Here is a 23,952-nt window from a genome sequence, read left to right on the forward strand (position 1 = left end):
ACTACAGGCTTCATGCAGAAGAGAGCTTAGCAGCCACAGCTGGTCTCTTGAGTTCCCACATGGAATTGTGGCCACTGTCACCCAGTTCTGAGGCTCACACATTGAGGCCTTTCCTTCAGTAAGAAGGCCTGCAGCCCTACTTGCTGGTGCTCATGGATCTGTGAGCTGAAAGCTCAAAAAACTGAGCAAAGATCTGGGAACTGATCCTTCTCTGGACATATCATGCATCTGGTATGGGCATCATTTGACCTTCTGAGGTGCCCTCCAACCCTGATATTCTATGATCATATCCTGGAATAATAGAGGGCACACAGTACAGCTCTGGAACCCTGACTTCTTAAAGTCAAGATTGGCCATATCCCATCAAGCTGGACCAGCTTGACTCCAGCATGCAGAGCAATATGCCAAATCCTACCTCAACTCTAAAGGTGCAGAAAAACTAAAAATTACTAAAAAAATTGGGGATGTCAAGCGATTAAAAACATTAATTAACAATGATTAAAATCATTAATCGCGATTAATCATGTGATTAATTGCACTGTTAAACAATGATAGAATACCATTTATTTAAATATTTTTTGTTTTCTACATTTTCAAATACACTGATTTCAATTACAACACAGAATACAAAATGTACAGTGCTCACTGTGTATATATTTTTATTACAAATATTTGTACTGTAAAAAAACAAAATAAATTGTATTTTTCAGTTCCTCCATTACAAGTACTGTAGTGCAATCTCTTTATCATGAAAGTTGAACTTACAAATGTAGAATTATGTTTTTAAAAAAACTGCATTCAAAAATAAAACAATGTAAAACTTTTGAGCATACAAGTCCACTCAATCCTACTTCTAGTTCAGCCAATCGCTCAGACAAACAAGTTAGTTTACATTTGCAGGAAATAATGCTGCCCACTTCTTATTTATAATATCGCCTGAAAGTGCGAACAGGTGTTCTCATGTCATGGTCGTAGCCAGCGTTGCAAGATATTTACATGCCAGATGTGATAAAGATTTCATATGTCACTTCATGTTTCAACCACCATTCCAGAGGACATGTGTCCATGCTGATGATGGGTTCTGCTTGATAACAATCCAAAACAGTGCGGACCAATGCATGTTCATTTTCATCATCTGAGTCAGATGCCATCAGAAGAAGACTTCTGAAAGCATGCTCCACACCTTGTTGCTGTCAGATTTTGGAAGGCACGTCTGATTCAGAAACCTTGGGTCGAGTGCTGTAGCTATCTTTAGAAATCTCACACGGGTACCTTCTTTGCATTTTGTCAAATCCGCAGTGAAAGTCTTCTTAAATGAACAACATGTGCTGGGTTATCATCCGAGACTGCTATAACATGAAATATATGGCAGAATGCCAGTAAAACAGAGCAGGACGCATACAATTCTCCCCCAAGGAGTTCAGTCACAAATTTAACTCATTTTTTTTTTAAAATGAGTACCATCTGGAATGGTGGCCGAAGCATGAAGGGACATACAAATGTTTAGCATATCTGGCACGTAAATACCTTGCAATGCTGGCTACGAAAGTGCCACAATAAAGAGATTGCACTACAGTACTTGTATGAGGTGAATTGAAAAATAGTATTTCTTTTATCATTTTTTACAGTGCAAATATTTGTAATCATAAATAATGTAAAGTAAGCAGTGTGCACTTTGTATTTTGTGTTGTAATTGAAGTCAATATATTTAAAAATGTAGAAAACATCCAAAAATATTTTTAAAATTTCAATTGGAATTAATTCTATTGTTTAACAGTGTAATTAAAACTGTGATTAATTGTGATTGATTTTTTTTTGAGTTAAGCACGTGAGTTAACTGTCATTAATCAGCCCTAAAAACAATTAAACTAGAAATATAAGTAACTATTTTAAAGACACGCTAATGTCTGGCTGAAATCAGACCCTGGGCTCAGGTAGAAAGTTTCCTCCAACTGCCGCTAACCACTGACACAAAGGAACTACTGAGAGCCCCACGTCTTTTACAAAATGCCCGTGGACACTGAACATCTGCTACTGGAAGGCAGCACTTGAGCGGCTCCCAAAGGACACAAATGTGCTAGATGCTTTCCAAGTTCATGGCTCTGTGGACACTTTATTCCAGGAATGAGAACATTCATAGTCCACCTCGAAGATGAACACCGGAAGGAGGGGAGTCTTGTAGGTGAAAAAAATTTTACTTCAGCACCTGCAGATTTGCCCTTGTCAGTGTTAAACTGGAGGAATTCCTCCTCCTAGTCTCTGAAATTGTGCTTGGTGAATGGTGCAATAGGGGAAATAAACTCAGTAACCTTTGACCTGTTCTGCACTCCACATCCAACTATCACATTCAAAACTGGGAAATGGTTGACTGAAGTATGATCCTCAGAATAGGTACTTAGTCTTCCTGCTGGCTGGTGAAATAAAGGAGTTTGCCAGCAGAGGGAGGCAGGAAGGTACGGTTTTTCCCTTTTAATCCTTAATTGCAGGTACTCACAAGGTAGAACCCACAACGGGAGGAAAATAGCGTGTTGCCAACACCACTGCTCACTCTTCCTCTCCCTGCACCTGTGAGGACTTCTTTCAGACAGGCACCCTGGCCCTAGAAGCTTTCATCCAGGCAAGTCTTGATTTGCTAGGAATGCTGCCTTCAAAACATCATTTTAAACAAATGTTTTTGTTTGAAAAATGTTGACGAGTTCTACATTTTTTTAAAAAAAGGAAACTGTCAGCCAAAAAGCTTTGTATATCTGGAGGTAAGGCAAATCCAGAAAGAAATAATAGGTCATATGCCAAAATAGACAAAAACTAAACAAAACTAGAAAATGACTTAAATATTGATAGAAAGAAGAAGATTTTATAAGCAATTATACAGAAAAGCACACTGCCCAGAATGGAGTCCACAATCTATGATAATTCTTTCAAAAAGTTTCTAAAAATACTCACTTTAAAGGAAAAATCCAAGAACTTTTGTTTTACACTGTCATAACATTTAATATTATGTAAGAATTATTTCTGGGATTCTCAAAATAGCCTAATGGAGTTAGGTTCCTAACTTGTAACTGATTTTAACAGGTTCCTAAGTTACTTAAAAATTTTGAAAATTTTACTCATACTCCACAAATTCATGAACAGAAGGATAATATGCTGAAACCCATCACCCAGCAGTGTTCAGGTACAAACCTTGCAACTCGTATATCTCAGTAATCTTATCCACAAACGTGACTTAAACTATAATCATGATGCTGATAACATACAAATAAATGTACCTTTCCAACTAGAACCGGTGTCCCTCCGACCAAACAAACTATCTCCTGGGGGTGCCCACTTGCTATCTGAAACTCAAAATGGAACTGCAGATCTTTGCCCTCAGACCCACTCCTTTCCCTACTTTCTCTATTATGATGGACAACACCACCATCCTTCCTTTCACTTAAGCCCATAATTTTGGCCCTCTCTTTTACTCTTTTGACCCAATCAACCAACCATGTCTAAATCTTGATGCCCTTCCCGTACAACATCTCCAGGATCCAGTCTTCCTTCTATGCCCACATGGACAAAACTCTTGATATTCTCTCACCTTGACTACTGCAAGCTCCATCTCCCTGTCCTTGATGTTGTGAAGTTGAGAAACGACCACAGCCAGACTTTCAATAGGGACAAAGGAGCACCCATCGCCAGCCAGATGGGCATTGAGGGCCTATCGAGAAAGAATCCACTATCCCAGAGGTGCCTTAAAGAGGGCACATATGCAATGGAGACTATTTATTTGATCAATGGGGACTGCCTGACCCCCATGTCACAGCAAGGATCTTTCTAGCAGCTGGAAGAAGTTATAAAAAGAGAGATGATAACATCATCTCTTGGCCTCTCCCCTCCCCCGCCATCTCAACACCTCGAAGAACATCTGGAAGGAAAAGACTTTGAATGAGGGACTTTGGTCCCAGGCTGGAAAGGGGTCTCATCAGTAGCGTAGCTAGGGAAGGAGTGGGGCAGCGGCCGCTCTCCCACTGAGCAGAAGTGGCGCCTTTTAAATTTTTTGGCTCCCTTTTAATTTTTACTCACTCGGCGGTGGGTCAGGCGGTGCTCTGAGTCTTCAGCAGCACTTCAGCGTCAGGTCCTTCACTCGCTCCGGCTCTTCAGCGGCATTTCAGTGGCGGCAGGGAGGTGTCCTTCAGTGCCGCTGAAGACCCAGGGCGAGTGAAGGACCCGACGCCGAAGTGCCGCTGAAGACCCGGGGCGCCGCCAGGTGAGTACAAGCAGGTGGTTCCTTTTTTAATCTCTACTCCCCCTGTTTTCTCCACCTGGCTACGCCGCTGGGTCTAATCTGTATACTGAGGAACCGTAAGCTGACTGTACCATCTATTAGGGTCAGAAACTGTTTGATTCAAATTTTGCTTAGTCTGTTTAAGTTAAATTCTCAGTCTAAATTCTTCTTTATTCCTTAGGTAACCAACTCTGATCTCTATGCCTGCTACTTATAATCACTTAAAATCTATCTTTCTGTAGTTAATAAATCTGTTTTATATTTTACCTAAACCAGCGTGTTTTTGGTTGAAATGCTTGGGAAATCCCAGTTCAGATTACAAAGGCTGGTGTATGTCCATTTCACACTGAGGGAGTGGTGAATTATATAATGAACTTGCATGGCCCAAGGGAGCCTTGAGCCGTATAAGAGGGTACAGTGCTGGGGAGCTGGGGGGAAACTGGCTGAAGCCTCTCCATTGAAGGTTCATTAGTGGCTGGGAGATCATTCATGTAACTCAGTTGGGTGTGTCCCTCATTGCAGATGTCTGTGTAAGTGCAGTGACTGTCAGAAGCTTGTAGCTTGATAATAGCATCACAGTGTGAGAGGGATAGCCCAGGCTGGTGGGTTTGGAGCCTCAATGGTCCCTCAGTCCAGGTGGCACCTCCTGGACCTTTCACAATTCGATATCTCAAACTAAAGTTACGGACTTCATGGAGTCACTGGCTGGAATTCTCTGGCCCATGTTCTGCAGGAAATCAGACTAGGTGATCATAATCGTGCCTTCTGGCCTTAAATCTATGAAAATACATTCAAAATGCTCCTGCTAAGATCATCTTCCTGGCCCATGATTTGGATTATGTCATAAGAACACAGAATTGAACAGGACTTCCTGGGTCATCGAGTCCAGTCCCCGCCTATCAAAGGCAACCATGCCACTCTTTTGTCTTTAAATTTCCCCACTTGCTCCCCTCTTCCACCACAAACACAAGTCCTTCACAGTTTAGACTTTATCCTGCCTACCTTTTCTGATGCCTTCTTACAAAGTTGACTCTTGCCTCCCTCCACCAATGATCCCAAGTGACATCACCTGATTCTCTGATAATCCCTTTTGTGACCTTTTAAAGGCTGCCCCTTACACATGGGAAAAGCTCTCAGTCACAACCTATAAACCTTGTCATCCTTTGCATCCCTGCTCGAAACTCACCTTTGCTGTGGTGCATACAGAAAAGTACAACTGGATAATGGTTAGGCAAGTGAGAAGCTGCGATCACTGCTCCTGACTGGCTAAGAACATCCTATTGTACATGTTAGTGTCTCTGTTACCCCCACCCATGGACAGTCATTTGCCATCTGTTTGGACAGCTCCCAGCGCAATAGCACCATAACCATGGGTGGCTCTTATTGCTGCTGCAATATAAGATAAATCATAGCAATAATAATACTCCAGACAAAGTTGTCCATGTACCATAAATACTCTGCTATTGTGTATTGAAGCCTCATAAACACTTGAAGTGATATGATAGAAATTGAAGGAAAAGAGCAAAGGCTAGTATGGCAAGTGCCTTCTTTCACTTTAATATTACAGCTGCTATTGTCTACAATATAATTAAAAGCCTGATGAGGGGAAGACTGGAGTTTGGCAATAATATGTTCACTATACAAGCACATTGATTTTAAAAAAAATAGAGATGATATTAGCCACAGCCTGTAAATTTCTTATTCTCTCAGAAAAATTACTGCATTTAAAGGTAACAAATCTTTAAAAGCAGAGAAAGGATAATGAAAGCCCTTATTTGTATGAATAATAAATAGCTTAAAAACTGGCTTTGGGAAAATAAATAAGGATTGAAGAAATGAAGATTATAGGATGGTGTCACTACAAGGACAGAGTTAAGGTTGTTTTGGTGGAGCATTTGCTTATGAAAGTGGTAGACTGTGACATGTAGAAATGGTCTGGGTGAAGATTGTGCTTTCTATAAACTGTTGAATCATTGCTGTCTCTGACATTCTTGCAGATTTGCTCATTTTAAAATGCTTGGTTTGTAGTCGTTATGCATAAACTTAACCATTGCAAAATGTGGTGTTTTTGTCTTTTACCATGAAAGCTCTGGTTGTGATTATATAGTTAAGGTTTAGTTCAGTATTGCCATTAAAGCAGACATGCAGCCATTTTGAAATGTATGAAGTACATGTCATATTCTTCCCAAAATTATAGCACTTACTCTTTGAGTCCAGAATAAAGTTTCTGAGAATTTACAAGTCAGTCCATGAATTAGTTTTTGAGTTACATTTATTAAAAGATCCATTTTTAAAATTAATTTTAACACCTCCTTCCAGAGCATTTTTCTCCTGAATGATTTTAATAAGGGGATAATGCAGACCCTTCAAACTTCCCATATAATTAAAACTGATTGACATCTCATGATTTGACTACTTTTGAAGAATTTTCTTGAGGGCTAGTGATCATATATGCCATTCTTTAAAATGGAACCTTTTCAAAATGGCTGCCCTCTCCCATTGTTTTCAATAGGACTCAAACCAAATGCTGTTTTCAGGGAAGATAGTGTCCCCATCCTTCAAGATGGTCTGCACCTCCCACAGTCCCCAAAGGAATAAAGCCAAACTACCCTAAGAGATGATATTGGTGTCCTATGCTGTCAAAGGTCTCCAGGAAAAGTAGCATGTCTGTGCATACTAACTTATAAACAATCAGAAAACCCATTAAAACAAACAAATCAATCTTATATGATCATCTTTATATAGTAACTTACCCTGTGTTTTCTAGTTTTGATCTGGCTATTCCCCAGGGGGCCACAAACAGAACTGGAATAACTGTTGGAAAGAAAAACAGCAAATTAGAATCAGGTTTTCAAAATGTTTAATGCAAAATGCAGTCATGTTACAGCTGTGCCTGATGATCCTACATATAATGATTTTCATTCTTTTCAGGATCATTGTGACCCTTAGAAATTCCCAGTGCCAATTGACAAAGAGTTCATTACTCTGTGTCAGCAATGCCTATTATGTCTGAGAAGCTTACTATACCTAACACACTCTTTTAATAATATTTATCCATACAAAGTGTCTTGTAAGGTATCAAATGAACGATGGTGACACACTAGTCATTAACATCATTGTGAAATATACATAACTACTTATATAGTGTCGTTACGTATACCTACTGAAAATATGTTTTAAAATCTGTAACAAAGCAGAGTTGACAAACAGGAATTCTGACAGATAAAGCGTGTCTGATGTAAATTAAGGATTGAAAATCAGTACAAAGTAAATCTTCATCAGCATACAGAACGAGTAGGGGATGCAAAATCAACAGGGAACAATACACAAGAATAAACTGGGGTTCACTTCAAAGGGCTACAGCTGGGGGACAAGTAAGACATTTTGTGATCCATTCATGGAAGAAACTCATTGAAAGGTATGGGATGTTCATGAAAGCTTGGATCCTAGTTTTGACTGAAAACCAGCAGCTCTGTCAGACTAAATCTTTGGGAGAAAATCTACTTTATTAAATAGGAAAGGTAACCATTAAGAAGTGTAGACCAAGAATCGTGTTTTATGTTTTGTTTATATATGTAAACGTTTCAGTTTATAATCCTTATTCACTATCTCTTAAAACTTAACCTTTGATAATAAATTTATGACTATTTCACTAGAAATATATATCAGTGCAGCATAGTTATAGAGGACCTGATTGTGAGTTGTACCAGTTGAGCTGTGTGCACACTGTCTCATCAGGCACAGCTTACCTGGTAATTTTTGTGAGTGTCCAGTGACAAAGGCTGGAAACTGCAGGGAGTGCTCTGAGGACTAGGGAGTTGGTGTGGGTCTATCACAAGCTTGCACAGAGAGGGAGAGGTCTGCAGAGACCTGGAAGTCAGTGCTCGAGTGTGGCCAGAAGCTGTTAGTTTCAGGGAGCTGAGCTACCGCAAGCAAGACAAGACTGCTTCACAACAAGGGCAGGTAGTGGCAAAATACTTCACAACCCTGGGTTCGCCCAGGTAGTGTTACAATCATCTCAGGAAATTACACAGAGATTCCCTGTATTCAGCACTGGTGAGGCCACATCTGGAGTATTGCATCCAGTTTTGGGCCCCCCACTATAGAAAGGATGTGGACAAATTGGAGAGAGTCCAGCAGAGGGCAACGAAAATTATTAGGGGGCTGGGGCACATGACTTATGAGGAGAGGCTGAGGGAACTGGGCTTGTTTAGTCTGCAGAAGAGAAGAGTGAGGGGGGATTTGATAGCAGCCTTCAACTACCTGAATGGGGGTTCCAAAGAGGGTGGAACTAGGCTGTTCTCAGTGGTGGCAGATGACGGAACAATTAGCAATGGTCTCAAGTTGCAGTGTGGGAGGTTTAGGTTGTTATATTAGGAAAAACTATTTCACTAGGAGGGTGGTGAAGCACTGGAATGGGTTACCTAGGGAAGTGGTGGAATCTCCATCCTTAGAGGTTTTGAAGGCCTGGCTGGGATGATTTAGGTGGTGTTGGTCCTGCTTTGAGCTGGGGGTTGGACTAGATGAACTCCTGAGGTCTCTTCCAACCCTAATCTTCTATGATTCACCTTTCTTGTGTCTTTTCTTGATTACATAGACAATATGAGGAAACCTCACAGACACAGCTGAGTCTCTAAATATACACAAATATACCAGGCCTAACTAAATACACACTGCTGCTCTGAGTGGGTTCTAGAAGCTTCAGACACAGAACACAGTGAGTGCCACTAGTAGCATCACAAATTATTTAAAGGAAAACTACCTTGTTCCTGGGTAGGTAATTATAGCACCTCTGTAGTTTTGACCTATTCTTCAATGGAGCTATTCTGGAATCATTTTCTTGTAGCTATCTCTTAGCAATCTGTGTTGCTCTCTCTGATAGTCCACTCCCTTTTGGGTGGTGGGGGCTGAAAGGAATATGCTTGAAATATATCCCAAAAGCACAAATTCTGAACTGTCAAACTGTAGCCCCATTATCAGTGACTGTTTCTTCCCATTGTCCAAATGAAGACACCCTTTACATTTTCTATGTCCTGATCACTTGTGAATCTAGTGAAAAGTAGATTTTTTTACTAATATAGAAAAATAATTGATGGGTCCCAGGCTGGTATGATCCTCTGCTTCAGACAGCACTAGTGCTATTAATATCCAAGCCTTCTGGAAGATGCTATAGATTTGAGATGTTCTTTGAGTTGCGTCTTTGTGATCATTTTGCATGGCTTGCATGGTTCCAGACTGCTTTTTTGGACCTGCCCAATGCCAGGCATAGTAATCAGTATCAAGAAAACAATTGTCATGTCACAAGGTACCAACAATCCACCTAAAATCTATGTCAAAAATGAAGCTCTGGACAACGTGGATCACTTCTGCTATCTCAGCTCAATTCTTACCAGCTCACTTAACCTTGATAGGGGACTTGATAATGGAATTGAGAAAGCTTCTGTTATCTTTGGCAAGCTTACCTCATGTGTTTGCAACAACAAACGGACAACTTTGTGTTCAGGGTTAGCAATTTATCAGGCCTGTGTCCTTAGTACCCTCCTTTACGTTTGTGAAAGCTGGGTTACGTACTACAAGAAGGAGTGGAGATTGAACAGTTTCCACCTCCACTCTCTTAGAAAAGTCCTTGGAGTTACTTGGGACCAAAGGATCACCAATAACAAGATCCTTGAGAGAATGGGGAGGATCCTTGAGAGACATCCTACTGTCTATGCAGATTATGCTGGACATTCACAGGCTTTGCTGGCTGGGATGTGTGGAGCACATGCCTCAAGATCGTCTGCCAAGGGCTGTACTCTATGGTCAACTTAAGAACTGCCCGTGACGCAGAGGAATGCCAAAGCTCCAATACAGCGACAAGGTCAAGCAAGGCCTCAAATTCAGCATTCCCACTGACAACTGGAAGAACCCTGCCCACAAATGCTCAGTCTGGAGAAGCCGGGTTATGTCTGGTGCAGTCATCACAGAGAGCCCACGTGGAGGCCCACAGGCAAGCCAGGAAGCAGAGTGTGCTCCAACCTCCATCTGGTGAGTGGACCTGTAGCCACTCTGGGAAAGTCTGCTGCTCGCGCATCAGGCTCTTTTCTCATACCATGGCTAAGCACCAGTGACAGACTGACTTTGTTGCATCTCCTTTTATCTGTCAAGATGTTGGATGGCCATCCTAGGCCAGGTCACCACCCTGATGTTAGGGCTGGCTCCTGGAATTCTGTGGGGCCCTGGTGTCCCTTATGTATCCGTTCCAACATGTTGTTCTGCCACGACTGTGGAACCATAATACAGTTGCCACAGGTAAGCAGTAGTTGATTATTATGCTCTTAAAAATTTGTGCCTTATTTTTAATTCAAACTTTTCAGACTTCAGTTTATGGCCATTGGATGCCTTATGCCTCTGCCTTCTAGATTAAAGAACCCTCTAGTACGAGCATTCTTCTCTCTGCATCAGTACAGTAAAACCGTGTTTATCCAACCCTCCATTAGCCAGCTTTCTGTATTAACCAAACAACTAGTGCACACAGGTCCAGAAGCAGGCAAACTCTCCTGTGGCTGCTTGATGGTGCTTCAGTCTCACACTTTCTCATTCTCCAGATTATGCAAATATTATGTTTTCTGATCTGGCCCCGATCTCAATTACATCAGATAAACGAGATTCTGCTGTACTTACAGATTGTGATCAAGTCACCTCTTTAACTTCTCCTTCATAAACAACAGAAATTGAGTTCCTTTAGTCTCTTATTTGAAGTCTGGTTTTCCAGATTTTGTATCACTGTGATGAAGCAGAGAAACTGCTCACCAGCACAGTAAGGGTTAAAGAGAGCCTTTGGGCCCAGCTAGCCCTGCCCCATTATACCTGCAGTCAATGCCACACCTGGAGGGGGGAGAAAAGGAGGGACCCTAGCTCAGTTTGGGACTGACTGGTGAAGGGGCAGGATCTAGCTGTCTCCCTGCCTGAGATGCAGGGGTACTAGCCTGGCAGCCAACGCAGCCACCTGGGAGTAAGCACTGTCTCCCCAGCCAAGGGAGACTGCAAAGTAGATGTAGGAGTCTCTGGCACTGGAGATAACTGAGTGAGCAAAGCCCAGAGACATTGTGGGGTTTGGCTTTATCAACTTGTGCCTGCCCCACCCAAAGGAGACTGGAACCACGGCAGGGCACTGCCCCAGATCCACAAGAGGGTGCTATGGGAGGCAAGCCATGCAGTTAACTGGACTAGAGGAGCCATGCCTCAAACTTAGCAAACATTGGTAGGAAGTAGCCCAGAGCAGTGGATTTAGACTTCCTGCTGGGAGGGCTCCCACTGTTCAGGGGTTGGAACCCAGTGGAGAGGGAGGCTCCAGGTCCCCCTACTCCCTCCCACCTTAAAGACTGAGGCTCCTCAACCAAGCCAGGGGCTGAGAGCCCAGTGCTCCTACCACTATCCCGCCAAAATGCTCCAAATTCCCAGTTACAATCTTCTTAGTAACTTTCCTGCACCCTCTCCAATTTTTCAACATTCTTTCTAAAATGTGGATACCTCAACTGGAGACATTCAGTAACTGTCTCAGTTGCAAGCTCTTTGAAGGACAGGATTAGAATTCAAAATTATCTTGACTAGCTGGAGTAATGTTCTGAAATCAATAGGATGAAATCCAGTGAGAACAAATGCAAAGTACTACACTTGGGAAGGAATAATCAGTTGCACAAATACAAAATGGGCAATGACTGCCTAGGAAGGAGTACTGCAGAAAAGTATCGGGTTTATAGTCAATCACAAATGAAATATGAGTCAACAATGTAATACTTTTGCAAAAAAATCTTCTTGGATGTATTAGCAGCAGTGCTGCAAGCAAGACGCAAAAAGTAATTCTTCCATTCTGCTGAGCACTGCTAAGACCTCTGCTGGAATATTGTGTCCAGTTCTGGGCATCACACTTCAGAAAAGATGTGGAGAAATCGGAGAAAGTCCAAAGGAGAGCAATAAAAATGATTAAAGATCTAGAAAACATGAGCTCCAAGGAATGATTGAAAAAATTGGATTTGTTAAGTCTGGAGAAGAGAAAAGTGAGGCGGGACAGGATAACAGTCTTCAAGTAAAAGGTTGCTTTAAAGAGAAGAGTGATAAATTGTTCTCCTTAGCCACTGAGGACAGGACAAGAAGTAATGGGCTTAAATTGCAGCAAGGGAGATTTAGGTTAGACTTTAAGAAGAACTTCCTGTACTGTAAGAGCAGTTATGCACTGAAAGAAGTTACCTAAAGAGATTGTGGGATCTCCATCATTGGAGGTTTTTAAGAGCAGGCTAGACAAACACCTGTCAGGGATAGTCTGAATAATACTTCAGCGCAGGGGCTTCAACTAGATGACCTACCAAGGTCCCGTGCAGGCCTACTTTTCTATGATTCTATGTCTGTGACCTCTGGATCTAAAAGAATGAGTTGCTATTCATTCAGGTAAAGGACCAGAGTAAGTTCAGAGTTAGTAGCAGACTCATAAGTGGCGTAGCCACAGCAGTGGTCATAGTGCCATCCTGTGAGCATGGACTAAAATTGTATCTTCTGAAGTCAATATAAGTCATACAGAAAGAGAAGTGTAACATTCTGTCATTATAATTTGTCATCACTAATTCCGGCCCAGCATTGTGTTGCTGAGCGTTATGGTTCCTAACATTTAGGTGGCTAGAAAATCACAGGAACACACAGCCATCCACAAAGCCTGAGTTGGGTGCTGGGCTCCCAATACAATCACTGGGGAGAGACAGGTGCCTAAGAATGTGATCCACCAAACTAAGCAGTCTAAAAGGGGAGCCACCTAAACTAGCCAATGAGAGATGCCAACAAGACGGGTCTGAGAAGGGTGGGGCTTCGGAGACACAGTTGGGAACCCCTCCTGGAGTTATGCTGCTCAGGCACCTAAGTCATTTATTTTGAGAATGAGGTAGGCACCCACCTCAGTCCACATGAAACCACTAGAGGAGGAGGTGGTGGTACTGATCTTATAACTCTCTGGTGAAGCTCTCTGCTGACAGGAGAAAACTCTCCCCTCAGCATAATAAAACCACCTCCATGACTGGCAGAACCTACGTCAGCAGGAAAAGCTCTCCCACCGACATAGCACTGTCCACATCGGCACTTATGTCTGTGTAATTTATGTCACTCGGGGTGGTTTATTCATACCCCTGAATGACCTAAAGTATGCCAAAATAAACTGTAGTGTAGACATAGCCTTAATCCAGTGGTTAGACCATTAAAGAACATAAGAATGGCCATAGTGGGTCAGACCAATGGTCCATCTGGACCAGTATCCTGTCTTCAGCAGTGGCCAGCACCAGAGCTTCAGGGGGAATGTATTCAACAGGGCAATGCTAGAGAGATCCACCCATCTTCCCCTTCCAGTTCTGGCAGTCAGAGGTTTAGGGTTGCCCTGAGCATAGGGTTGCATCCCTGACTACCTGGACTGACAGTCATTGATAGACTGATTCTATTGAACTTAATCTAGTTCTGTTTTGAATGCAGTTACACTTTGGCCATCACAACGTTCTATGGAAGTGAATGCTGCAGGTTAATTATGCTTTGTGTGAAAAAAGTATTTCCTCTTGTTTGTACTAAACCTGTGTCTATTAATTTCACAAGGTGACCCCTTTTTTGTATTGAGGGAAAGGGTAAATAATACGTCTCTATTCACTTATTCCATACAATTCATTATTTTATAGATTTCTATCATATCCCCCTTAGTCATCTCTTTTCTAAGATGAACAGCCTTAATCTTTTTAAGGCTGTCAAGCAATTAAAAATATTGTGATTAATCGCACGATTAATCACACTGTTAATAATAGAATATCATTTATTTAAATATTTTTGATGTTTTCTACATTTTCAAATATATTGATTTCAATTACAACACAGAATACAAAGTGTACAGTGCTCACTTTATATTTATTTTTGATAAGTATTTGCACTGTAAAAAAACAAAAGAAATAGTATTTTTCAATGCACCTAATAGAAGTACTGTAGTGCTATTTCCTTATCATGAAAGTTGAACTTACAAATGTAGAATTATGTAAAAAAAATGCATTCAAAAATGAAACAATGTAAAATTTTAGCACCTACATGTCCACTCAGTCCTACTTCTTGTTCAGTCAATTGCTCAGACAAACAAGTTTGTTTACATTTGCAGGAGATAATGCTGCCCGCATCTTGTTTATAGTGTCACCTGAATGTGAAAACAGGCGTTCTCATGGCACTGTTGTAGCCAGCATCACAAGATATTTATGTGCCAGATTCACTAAAGATTCCTATGTCCCTTCATGCTTCAACCATTCCAGGGGACATGTGTCCATATTGATGACAGGTTCTGCTCGATAACAATCCAAAGCAGTGCGGACCGACACATGTTCATTTTCATCATCTGAGTCAGATGCCACCAGCAGAAGATGGATTTTCTGTTTTGATGGTTCGGGTTCTGTAGTTTCCGCATCAGGAGTGTTGCTCTTTTAAGACTTCTGAAAGCATGCTCCACACCTTGTCCCTCTCAGATTTTGGAAGGCACTTCAGATTCTTAAACCTTGGGTTGGCTGCTGTAGCTGTCCTTAGAAATCTCACATTGGTACCTTCTTTGTGTTTTGTGAAATCTGCAGTGAAAATGTTCTTAAAATGAACATGTGCTGGGTCATCATCTGAGACTGCTATAACATGAAATATATGGCAGAATGCAGGTAAAACAGAGCCGGGGACATACAATTTCCCCCCAAGGAGTTCAGTCACAAATGTAATTAACATTATTTTTTTTAAATGAGCATCATCAGCATGGAAGCATGTCTTCTGGAATGGTGGCTGAAGCATGAAGGGGCATATGAAGGTTTAGCATATCTGGCACGTGTGGAGGAAAAATTCAGTGGACCCAAGTACGCCTAAACTTTCCAAGTAGGCCTAAAACTTTTGGTCAGGCTAACTGTGTATATGAAGCATAAGAAAAGAGTGTGGAAAATTCCATTGTAAGGCAATTGCAGCAGCACAGCTTAAGAAACGTTAACCACAAAAGAACACCTGTCAATAACAGGAAAAGCTTGTTTTGCTATATTCCAAATAAGGTAATTAAGACGAATGTGTAATTTGTCTGCGGTTTTAAGCTTTAAAAAGCTCTGTGTGCTTTTCATTGGGGGGGGGGGGGCAGCTACTTAGAGCTGTTACCCCCCTGCGCTTGTAATCAATAAAGGAGCCTCAGGCTTGGTTCTGATCCAAACACAACACATGGTTAATTTTTCCACCACACGTAAATACGTTGCAATGCCGGCTACAAAAGTGCCATGCAAATGCCTGTTCTCACTTTCTGGTGACATTGTAAATAAGAAGAGGGCAGCATTATCTTCTGTAAATGTAAACAAACTTGTTTGTCTTAGCAATTGGCTGAACAAGAAGTAGGATTGAGTGGACTTGTAGGCTCTAAAGTTTTACATTGTTTTGTTTTTGAGCGCAGTTGTGTAACTAAAAAAAATCTACATTTGTAAGTTGCACTTTCACTGTAGAGATTACACTACAGTACTTGTATGAGGTGAATTGAAAAATACTATTTCTTTTATCATTTTTACAGTGCAAATATTTGTAATAAAAATAATATACACTTTGATTTAAATTACAACACAATACAATATATATGAAAATGCAGAATAACATCAAAAATATTTAATACATTTCAATTGGTATTCTGTTTAACAGTGCAATTAAAACTACGATTAATTTTTTTAATCGTGATTAATTTTTTTTAGTTTAGTTGCATGAGTTAGCTGCAATTAATCAACAGCTCTAAATCTTTTTATAAAAAAACTATACTCTTTTAGTTTCTTCTCCTATGTAAGCTGTTCCATATTCTTGATAATCTTTGTTGAGCTTCTCTGAATCTTTTCCAGTTCCACTCTATCCTTTTTGAGATGAGGCAACCAGAGCTGCACACAATATTCAAAGTGTGGGTGCACCACGGATTTAAATAGTAGCTGTATAGTTTCTATCTTATTTTTCTATCCCTTTCCTAACAGATCCTAACATTGTTAACCTTTTTGACTGCTACTGTGCATTGAGCTGAAGTTTTCAGAGATCTAGTCACAATGACTATAAGATCTCTTTCTTGAGTGGTAACGTCTAATTTAAAGCCCAGCATTATATATGTGTAGTTGGGATTATTTTTTCCAGCATACATTACTTTGCATTTATCAAAATTTGAATTTAGTCTGCCATTTTGTTATCCAGTTACCCAGTTTTGTGAGATCTTTGTAACTCTTCACAGTCAGCTTTGGAGTTAGCTTTGGAATAATTTTGTAACATCTGAAAACTTTGCCACTTCACTGTTCACTATCTTTTCCATATAATTAATAAGTACATTGAACAGCACACGTCTCAGTACAGATCTTTGGGTGATCCTGCTGTTCATCTCTTTCCATTGTGAAAACTGACCATTTATTCCTACCCTTTTTTTCATATCTTTTAACCAGTTACTGATCCATGAGAGGACCTTCCATGGTATCCCATCACTACTTGCTTTGCTTAAATGTTTTTGGTAATGGACTTTGTCTGAAAATCCAAGTACGCTACATCGACAGGATCACTCTTGTCCACATGCTTGTGGACAACCACAAAGAATTCTAGTAGATTGGTGAGGCATTATTTCCCCTTTACAAAAACCATGTTGACTCTTCCCCAACAAATCATGCTTATCTATGTGTCTGGTAATTCTGTTTTTTACTATATATTCTACCAGTTTGCCCAGTACTGAAACCTGTAATTGCCAGGATCTCCACTGGAACTCTTTAAAAATTGGTGTTACGTTGGGTACTTTCCACTCATCTCGTGCAGAGGCTTGTTCAGTTCCCCCAACTACCTAATGAGAGAGAGGCTTTGAACAGGGATCCCCAAACCTCTCAGGAGGTGCTGTAGCCACTGGGTGATATGATACTCTGATATGGTACTCCACCTGTCTCTCCTGTTCCACTTTGGATAAAAAACTGAATAGGTAAATGTAGCCAGACAGCCAGCCCCCCCCCCCTCAGACCAGCATTGCTGGAAACACACGGGAGCCAAAACAACAGGGCACTTAACATAAATTCCAGCACAGCCTTTGAAGCTGTGAGAAGCACAGGTGTCCTGCTACAATGTGCCTCTGGGAACATATACAACGATTAGGCTCACAGCAGACAGAGAAGCTGTGACAGACATGGCTCTTAGCCCCTACTAAATAGCGTGATGCACACACCCCAACATCCTAGGTGGGAAAATATTTACCCTGATAAAAGAAGTGTCCAGTAGTCGAAACTTATTGTTTCTCCCTTGCAAGTGTGAACTACTCTTGCGAGAGCTGGCGTCGCCCAGACAGACCAGCCCCAATTTGGCATAAGAAAGGAGAAAGAGAATAAAGGAGTACAGAGGTATAAGTATGGGACCTACAGCACCATGATTTTTGAGTGCTTTTCACTATCTATCTGCTGGTCAGATAAGTGACAGCCTCCCAAGGCTTCTGCAGCTAAGAGGGTCCCTAAGCCTTGTCCCTTATTCGTCTTTCCGCGGAATTGAGTGACCGATCCTGGCTTGGCACCGCTGGAATCGAGAGATGCAAGGAGGGTAAGAAGCACCCACACCTGATCTCCTATCTTTAGTGTACACATATTTTGAAATAGAGCTCTATACTTTGTTTTCTTTCTTTGGGATTGTGGCTTCAGTTTTGTAACTTGTTTGTGTGTGTAACATCTCTACATTTAAATAAGTAGGCACTAGCAATTTTGTAACCACATGATTAGAATCTAGTTTAATAAATTTTGGTAACCATTGTGCATAAGCCTGACTTGTTTCTCTGGTTTACTGTAAAGCAGCCAACACAATTAAAGAACCTCAGCCGTTTTGGCTATAAAGCCTGGCCATTAGGTGAGAGTACTAAGAGCCTAGCGTTGAGTTGTGCCGCCTCCACGGGGCAAACTCTTGGGGCACCTGTCAGTCAATCCTGGCTGCCCGCTGCGAAGGAGCTCTGAGCTCTAGCAGTTAAAGTCACGGGTGTGGAGAGGCTCTTAGTGCTGCCATTGGGGCACCTGTCAGTCAATGTTGACTGCCCGCTGCGAAGGAGCTCTGAGCTCTAGCAGTTAAAGTCACGGGTGGTTAGGACCTTGGGGCATCCGTCAGCCTAGCCCGGGCTGCCCGCCGCGAAGGGACAGTGCGTCCTAGCGGTTAAAGTCACGGATGGTATAAACGGGCATAGCTGGCACCTCACCAAACATCCCTGGCCATCGGCTAACAGATTTGGCGTCACGAACAGGATTGTGATATAGGCTGCACTACAGTAACACAAGGAAACCAGTCATGATAAACACCACAGAATTCCCTGAGCTAGAGAAAAGTTTGACCCAAGAGGGATGGGGAAATCCTCTGTGGAGCAAAGAACTGCTGGAGAAATATTGGGGAAAACCAGCAGAGATCTGGCAGCATTTCTGTAACTGGAGAACTGCCTGCAAGATGAAGAAAGGGAAAGGAAAAGGTGCTTGTATATGGCTGCTTACTAACATTTGGCAAGCTGCCTGTAAAGATTATCACAGTCTGGCAACAGAATTTAATAGGCTACAACAGGAAAGGGACACACTGTGCAAGGAATGCCAGAATTTAGATACCAGAGTAAGAACACTGAATAGGGATATGGAACATCTTCAGAAAAGATTACTTCCCTTAATTGAGAAAGAAGGGATAGAACGAAGGGAAAAGCTGGAGACTAAAACACGCAGAATCAACCGGGCTAAGGTTGAGACTGCTCTCTGGCTAGACCCTGAGGAATGGGATGGAGACATTTGGGATTCAGCAGATGAGTCCCCCTCCTCTGAGGAGGAAGGTCCCTCTGTAAAATTAAGACCAGCTATCACACATCACAAATCAGAAGAACATGAGGGAAATTTGAGTGGGGCAGAGCTGGATGAAGAAGGGGATGATAATGATCCATCCACCTCTTCAAAAACAAAAAGGGGAGGTAAAAAGGGAAAAGGGAGTAAAGCTCCAACACACTTTACCAAAATTACCACCCGCCAATATACTCCCATGGAGTTAAAAACAATCCAGGGAGATTTTGCTAAAAAGCCTGAGGAAGGTATAATAGAGTGGCTGGTCCGCCTCTGGGACACTGGGGGTGGATATATACGCCTGACAGCCCAAGAAACTGAGCGCCTTAACTTAGGTGCAGGAATATTCCTGGAACACTCAGAGGGGAACACCCCTAAAACACTTTGGTCTCTGGCTTGTCGATGGGCAAGAGGAATTTACCCAGCAGACCGAGATGAACCCACAGTAATGCACTGGACCAACATAGATGAGGTAAAAGCAGCTCTATTAACTGTGGCTGTCATTAGTATGCTTGGCCAAAACCCTCAAGAGTTAGCCTATGAAAGTCCATGGGAGGGTCAGGTAAATGTAGAGGATCTCAGACCCCTGCTTAAGGGAGCTCCGAGTAACCATAGGGCTGTGGCACTGTCCCTTAGATCAGAAGCTGCAGCACATAACAGTACCTTTCGGGCACTGCTAAACCTTCTGGTGTCATACTTTAGAGAATTCGGAGACATCAGAGCACTGACAGGCAAAGCTAAGATGCGTTCCCTTCAGGGAAACAAGGGGGCACCATCTAAAGGACATAAAAACAAGCGAGAGCCAACCCAGGAGGAAAAGGAGCTTAGAGCCAAGTTGTGGAGACAATGTCTGGCTTTAGGGTATCCCAGAGATGTGATAAATGGACTGCCCACAGAGCGGCTAAAATTATTCACCACCTTTAAAAGAGCTGACTGGGAGACAACTAATGCTACTCCCAGTGCACCTCTGCAGCTCTCTCCTCCTTCCCCAGCTGCAAACACCCTGTATACTCCATTGCTGCAGCAACTGCAAGAGTTACCAGAACAGGGAAACTAGCTTGCGGGGGTCACTCTCCTCTCCCAATAAACCAGCTTAAATCCAAAGAGGAGAAAACAACAGCAAAAGACCCCCGGATATATGTAACTGTAAATGACAAACACATTGTTCCTTTCTTAATGGACACAGGGGCTCAAATGTCCATGATTAAGCGAGAAAGTTTTCAGGGCTCGCCACCTACTGGCCGAAAGCAGGTACTTGTTACAGGAGTAAATGGCAGTACCATAACTTACCCATTAGTTAAGATAAAACTGGATATCCCATTGCAACCCCACCATCAGCCCCGAAAATATGAGGTGATTTTGGGCAATGCCAACATACTGGGCATGGACGTTTTAAGAGGAAAGAAGGGAAGGATTAATGGGGAAAGATGGGCTTTTGGAGTCAGTTCTGTTCCTCATGCCACCCACCTGGAAGAGGAAAGCCCTCCCCACTATTCTGTAAACTTACTTAGCAGCGCGCCTGCTCTCCCGCCCTCAACAGTAACAAACATAAAGCAGTATAATGTCCCAGCTGAGGCCATAAGCCCTGTTACTGACCTGATCAAAGATTTGGAACAGCGAGGAATTTTAATTCGTACCCACTCTCACTTTAATTCTCCTGTGTGGCCCATCAAGAAACCAAATGGCAAATGGAGACTCACTATAGACTATAGGAAGCTAAACAGTAACACTGGACCATTAACTGCAGCAGTCCCTAGCATAACAGATATTGTAAACACCATACAAACCTGGGATAAACCCTGGCTAGCAGTATTAGATGTAAAGGACATGTTCTTCATGGTCCCTTTGCAACCAGCTGACCAGGAAAGATTTGCTTTTACTTGGAAAGGTGTACAATACACTTTTACCCGAATGCCACAAGGGTTTAAACACTCACCCACTATTTGCCATGGGGCACTGGCAAAGGTCCTAGATGACCTTATACTGCCACCCAATATACAAACTGTGCAATACATTGATGACATCTTAATAGGTGGGAAAACCTCAGAAGAGGTACAGGAGGCTATGAATCAAATCAAAGAAGCACTAGAAGCCCTTAATTTAGAGTTACCAGCTGAGAAATGCCAAGGTCCCTCCCAAGAGATAAAATTCTTAGGTACTGTATGGATGGGAGGTAGGAGGTCTGTGCCTAATGACACTGTGCAAGAGCTAAATCAGGCACCCTCCCCTGAAAGTAAAGATCAATTGAGACAGATTTTGGGAACCCTGGGGTTTTGGAGAAAACATGTACCTGGCTTTGCCATTATAGCCAGACCATTGTACAATTTGTTAAAGAAAAGTGCTGCCTGGGAATGGGCTCCTGCCCATGAGGAAGCCCTCAGGCAACTGATAGGGGAGATACACACCTATCAGGCTCTGGGTCCCATACATCCTGAAGCCCCATTCCATTTGTACCTAACTGTGGGAGCCACTGGAATGTCTTATGCTCTCTGGCAAGAAAGTGACACCGCTCCCAGACGACCAATTCAGTTTGGTTCCAAGTCATGGCAAGGGTCACAGGCTAACTACACGCCTTATGAGAAGGTGCTTCTGGCAGCTTACACAGCCTTGAGAGAAACTGAGGAATTAACTCAGGATAAGGACATCACAATTCACACTCCTCTTCCAATCATTAAACCTATATTGGAAGGGAAAGAGTTACCACCTGGTGTAGCACAAAAAATGACTGTCCAAAGATGGGCACTTTACATACACCACAGGGTAGGTAGTGCAGACACTGCACAAAACCCCACTATGATTCAGGAATCCCTATGGAAAGTAGGAATGCCTGATGAATACGGCCTACCTCCACAGCAATCTCCCATTAAGGATGCTGCCCCATTTGACCCTTCTAAGCCTGAGGGAGTATGGTTCACTGATGGCAGTGCCAGGCTGGTTAAAGGAAAATGGAAGGGAAAAGCTGCAGCAGTGCCTGCAGACACCTCTGCAGCACCCCTAACTGCTGAAATTGATGGGTCAGCACAACTTGCAGAATTGGCTGCAATTAAACTGGCCTGTGAAGCAGGAGCCACCGCAGTATATACGGACTCCTATGCGGTATGGGCAGGTGCCACTCAGTGGATCACTAACTGGAAAAATAACCACTGGGAAATAGGAGGTAAACCAGTATGGGGACTGGAATACTGGAAGTGGTTATATCAGCATGCCCTGCAACAACCCCTGTCTATAGGACATGTCTCAGCTCATCAGAGGAATAATACCCCAGCTGCACAGTTAAACAATTTAGCCGATGCAGCTGCCCAGCTCTTTACCACACAAGTAGAATGGGAACGCTTATATTCATGGTTACATGATAATTTAGGACACACAGGAAGTGATGAGTTAGTGCGGCAAGCACATATCAGGGGGTGGCCTATCACCCACAGACAGGCTAGAGACCTGGTGCAAGCCTGCGCTATTTGTGCTGAGACTAGAAAACATATAGCAGAAGGACAAAGGTTTGCCAGGCTAAGAGATGGAAAAACACTATGGGCAACCTGGCAGGTCGATTATGTCGGACCACTGCCCACTACAAGGCAGAGGTGGAAATACATCTTGACTGGGGTAGAAATTGTTTCAGGGATTGGTTTTGCATATCCAACCCGATTGGCAACAGGGTTGTCCACAATTATGGGACTAAACCGCTTAACAGCAATTGTCCCAATGCCTCAAGAAATCCAATCAGATAATGGTTCGCATTTTAAGAATAAACTTATAAGGGAATGGACCCTTAACCATGGAGTCCAATGGACCTTCCACCTTCCATATCGACCTCAATCTAATGGCATGGTCGAGCGCTGGAATGGGTTGCTAAAGAATCACTTGAAGCCTACTGATGGCACATGGGGAGACAGACTGGACGAAGTGGTGCAGAGATTAAACAACAGACAGACTCCTACAGGAAGTCCAATCAGCAGGGGATTCTTCCCTACAGGGAAAGCTATCTCCCCTGCCAGAACACCACTGCACAGTTCCAAGTATGCTCCCGGAGACACTGTTGTGATTAAACACCCAGCCCTGGGAACCTTTACCTGCGTTTTGCACGCCTATAAAGAGAAAGGTGTATGGAGTGCCTTAAATGCTGATAAAAGGCTAATAACCATTACAGAGGCTTGGATCGCATCCAAGACCGGCTGACCATGTGATTTATTGCAGGAATGGTCCCATGGTTCCGAGCAACCTGCCAGCTAACCTGTCAGCAAAATGGACTATGCAGCAGACCTGTTTGATCGCTAGAGACTACTATGGACTGTTGATATATTTGCCATTACTTATAATAGCAGGTGTAATTTTTGCTTTTGGTTTTAAAATAAGTTTTTTAGCTAGAACACGACCCACCAGAGATATGTTCCTGCAAGCCCTCATGATCCTTCTGTTGGCTCCAGTCACCTTGGCAATACCAGAACATCCTCTTCGGGGAGCAATCCAAACCATCGCCTCAGCTGCTGGTGCTACAAATTGCTGGATGTGCACCTTGCTAAATTCAACCAATGGACTGGGAATTGAATTTGTACCACTCAGCCTAAATGATTGGTGGAACAAAAGCGACATCTTTCAGTGGGGAGCAGCATGGTACACCAACCACCCTCGCATTGACTCGGGGGAGGTGGGACAATGGCATCGCACTGTTTGGGGACGGCCTGTGGAATATGTAACGGGATCATCTAAAGAAGTATACCCTATTTGTTTTGAAACTCAGGGTGACATACAAATGGGTAGTCTAGATAAGCAGCAATGTGCCCATACAATTGTATTTGACAAAAGAAGTGGGGATTGGACTACCTACCCACCCATGAACGACAAAAGGACTTTGAA

General features: G+C 42.6%; 1 protein-coding gene across 1 annotated transcript in view; it reads right to left on the reverse strand.

Moving 5' to 3' along the window:
• The window catches only part of GLP2R (glucagon like peptide 2 receptor), a 128,886-nt gene that overhangs the window by 62,196 nt on the left and 42,738 nt on the right, over positions 1-23,952 (reverse strand). The window contains exon 8 of the mRNA XM_043528476.1: positions 7,018-7,078. Within this exon, the coding sequence (XP_043384411.1) occupies positions 7,018-7,078 (61 nt within the window). The remainder of the gene's footprint in view (positions 1-7,017; positions 7,079-23,952) is intronic.

This window comes from Chelonia mydas, chromosome 14 (genome assembly GCF_015237465.2).
Source record: "Chelonia mydas isolate rCheMyd1 chromosome 14, rCheMyd1.pri.v2, whole genome shotgun sequence".
NCBI lineage: Eukaryota > Metazoa > Chordata > Testudines > Cheloniidae > Chelonia > Chelonia mydas.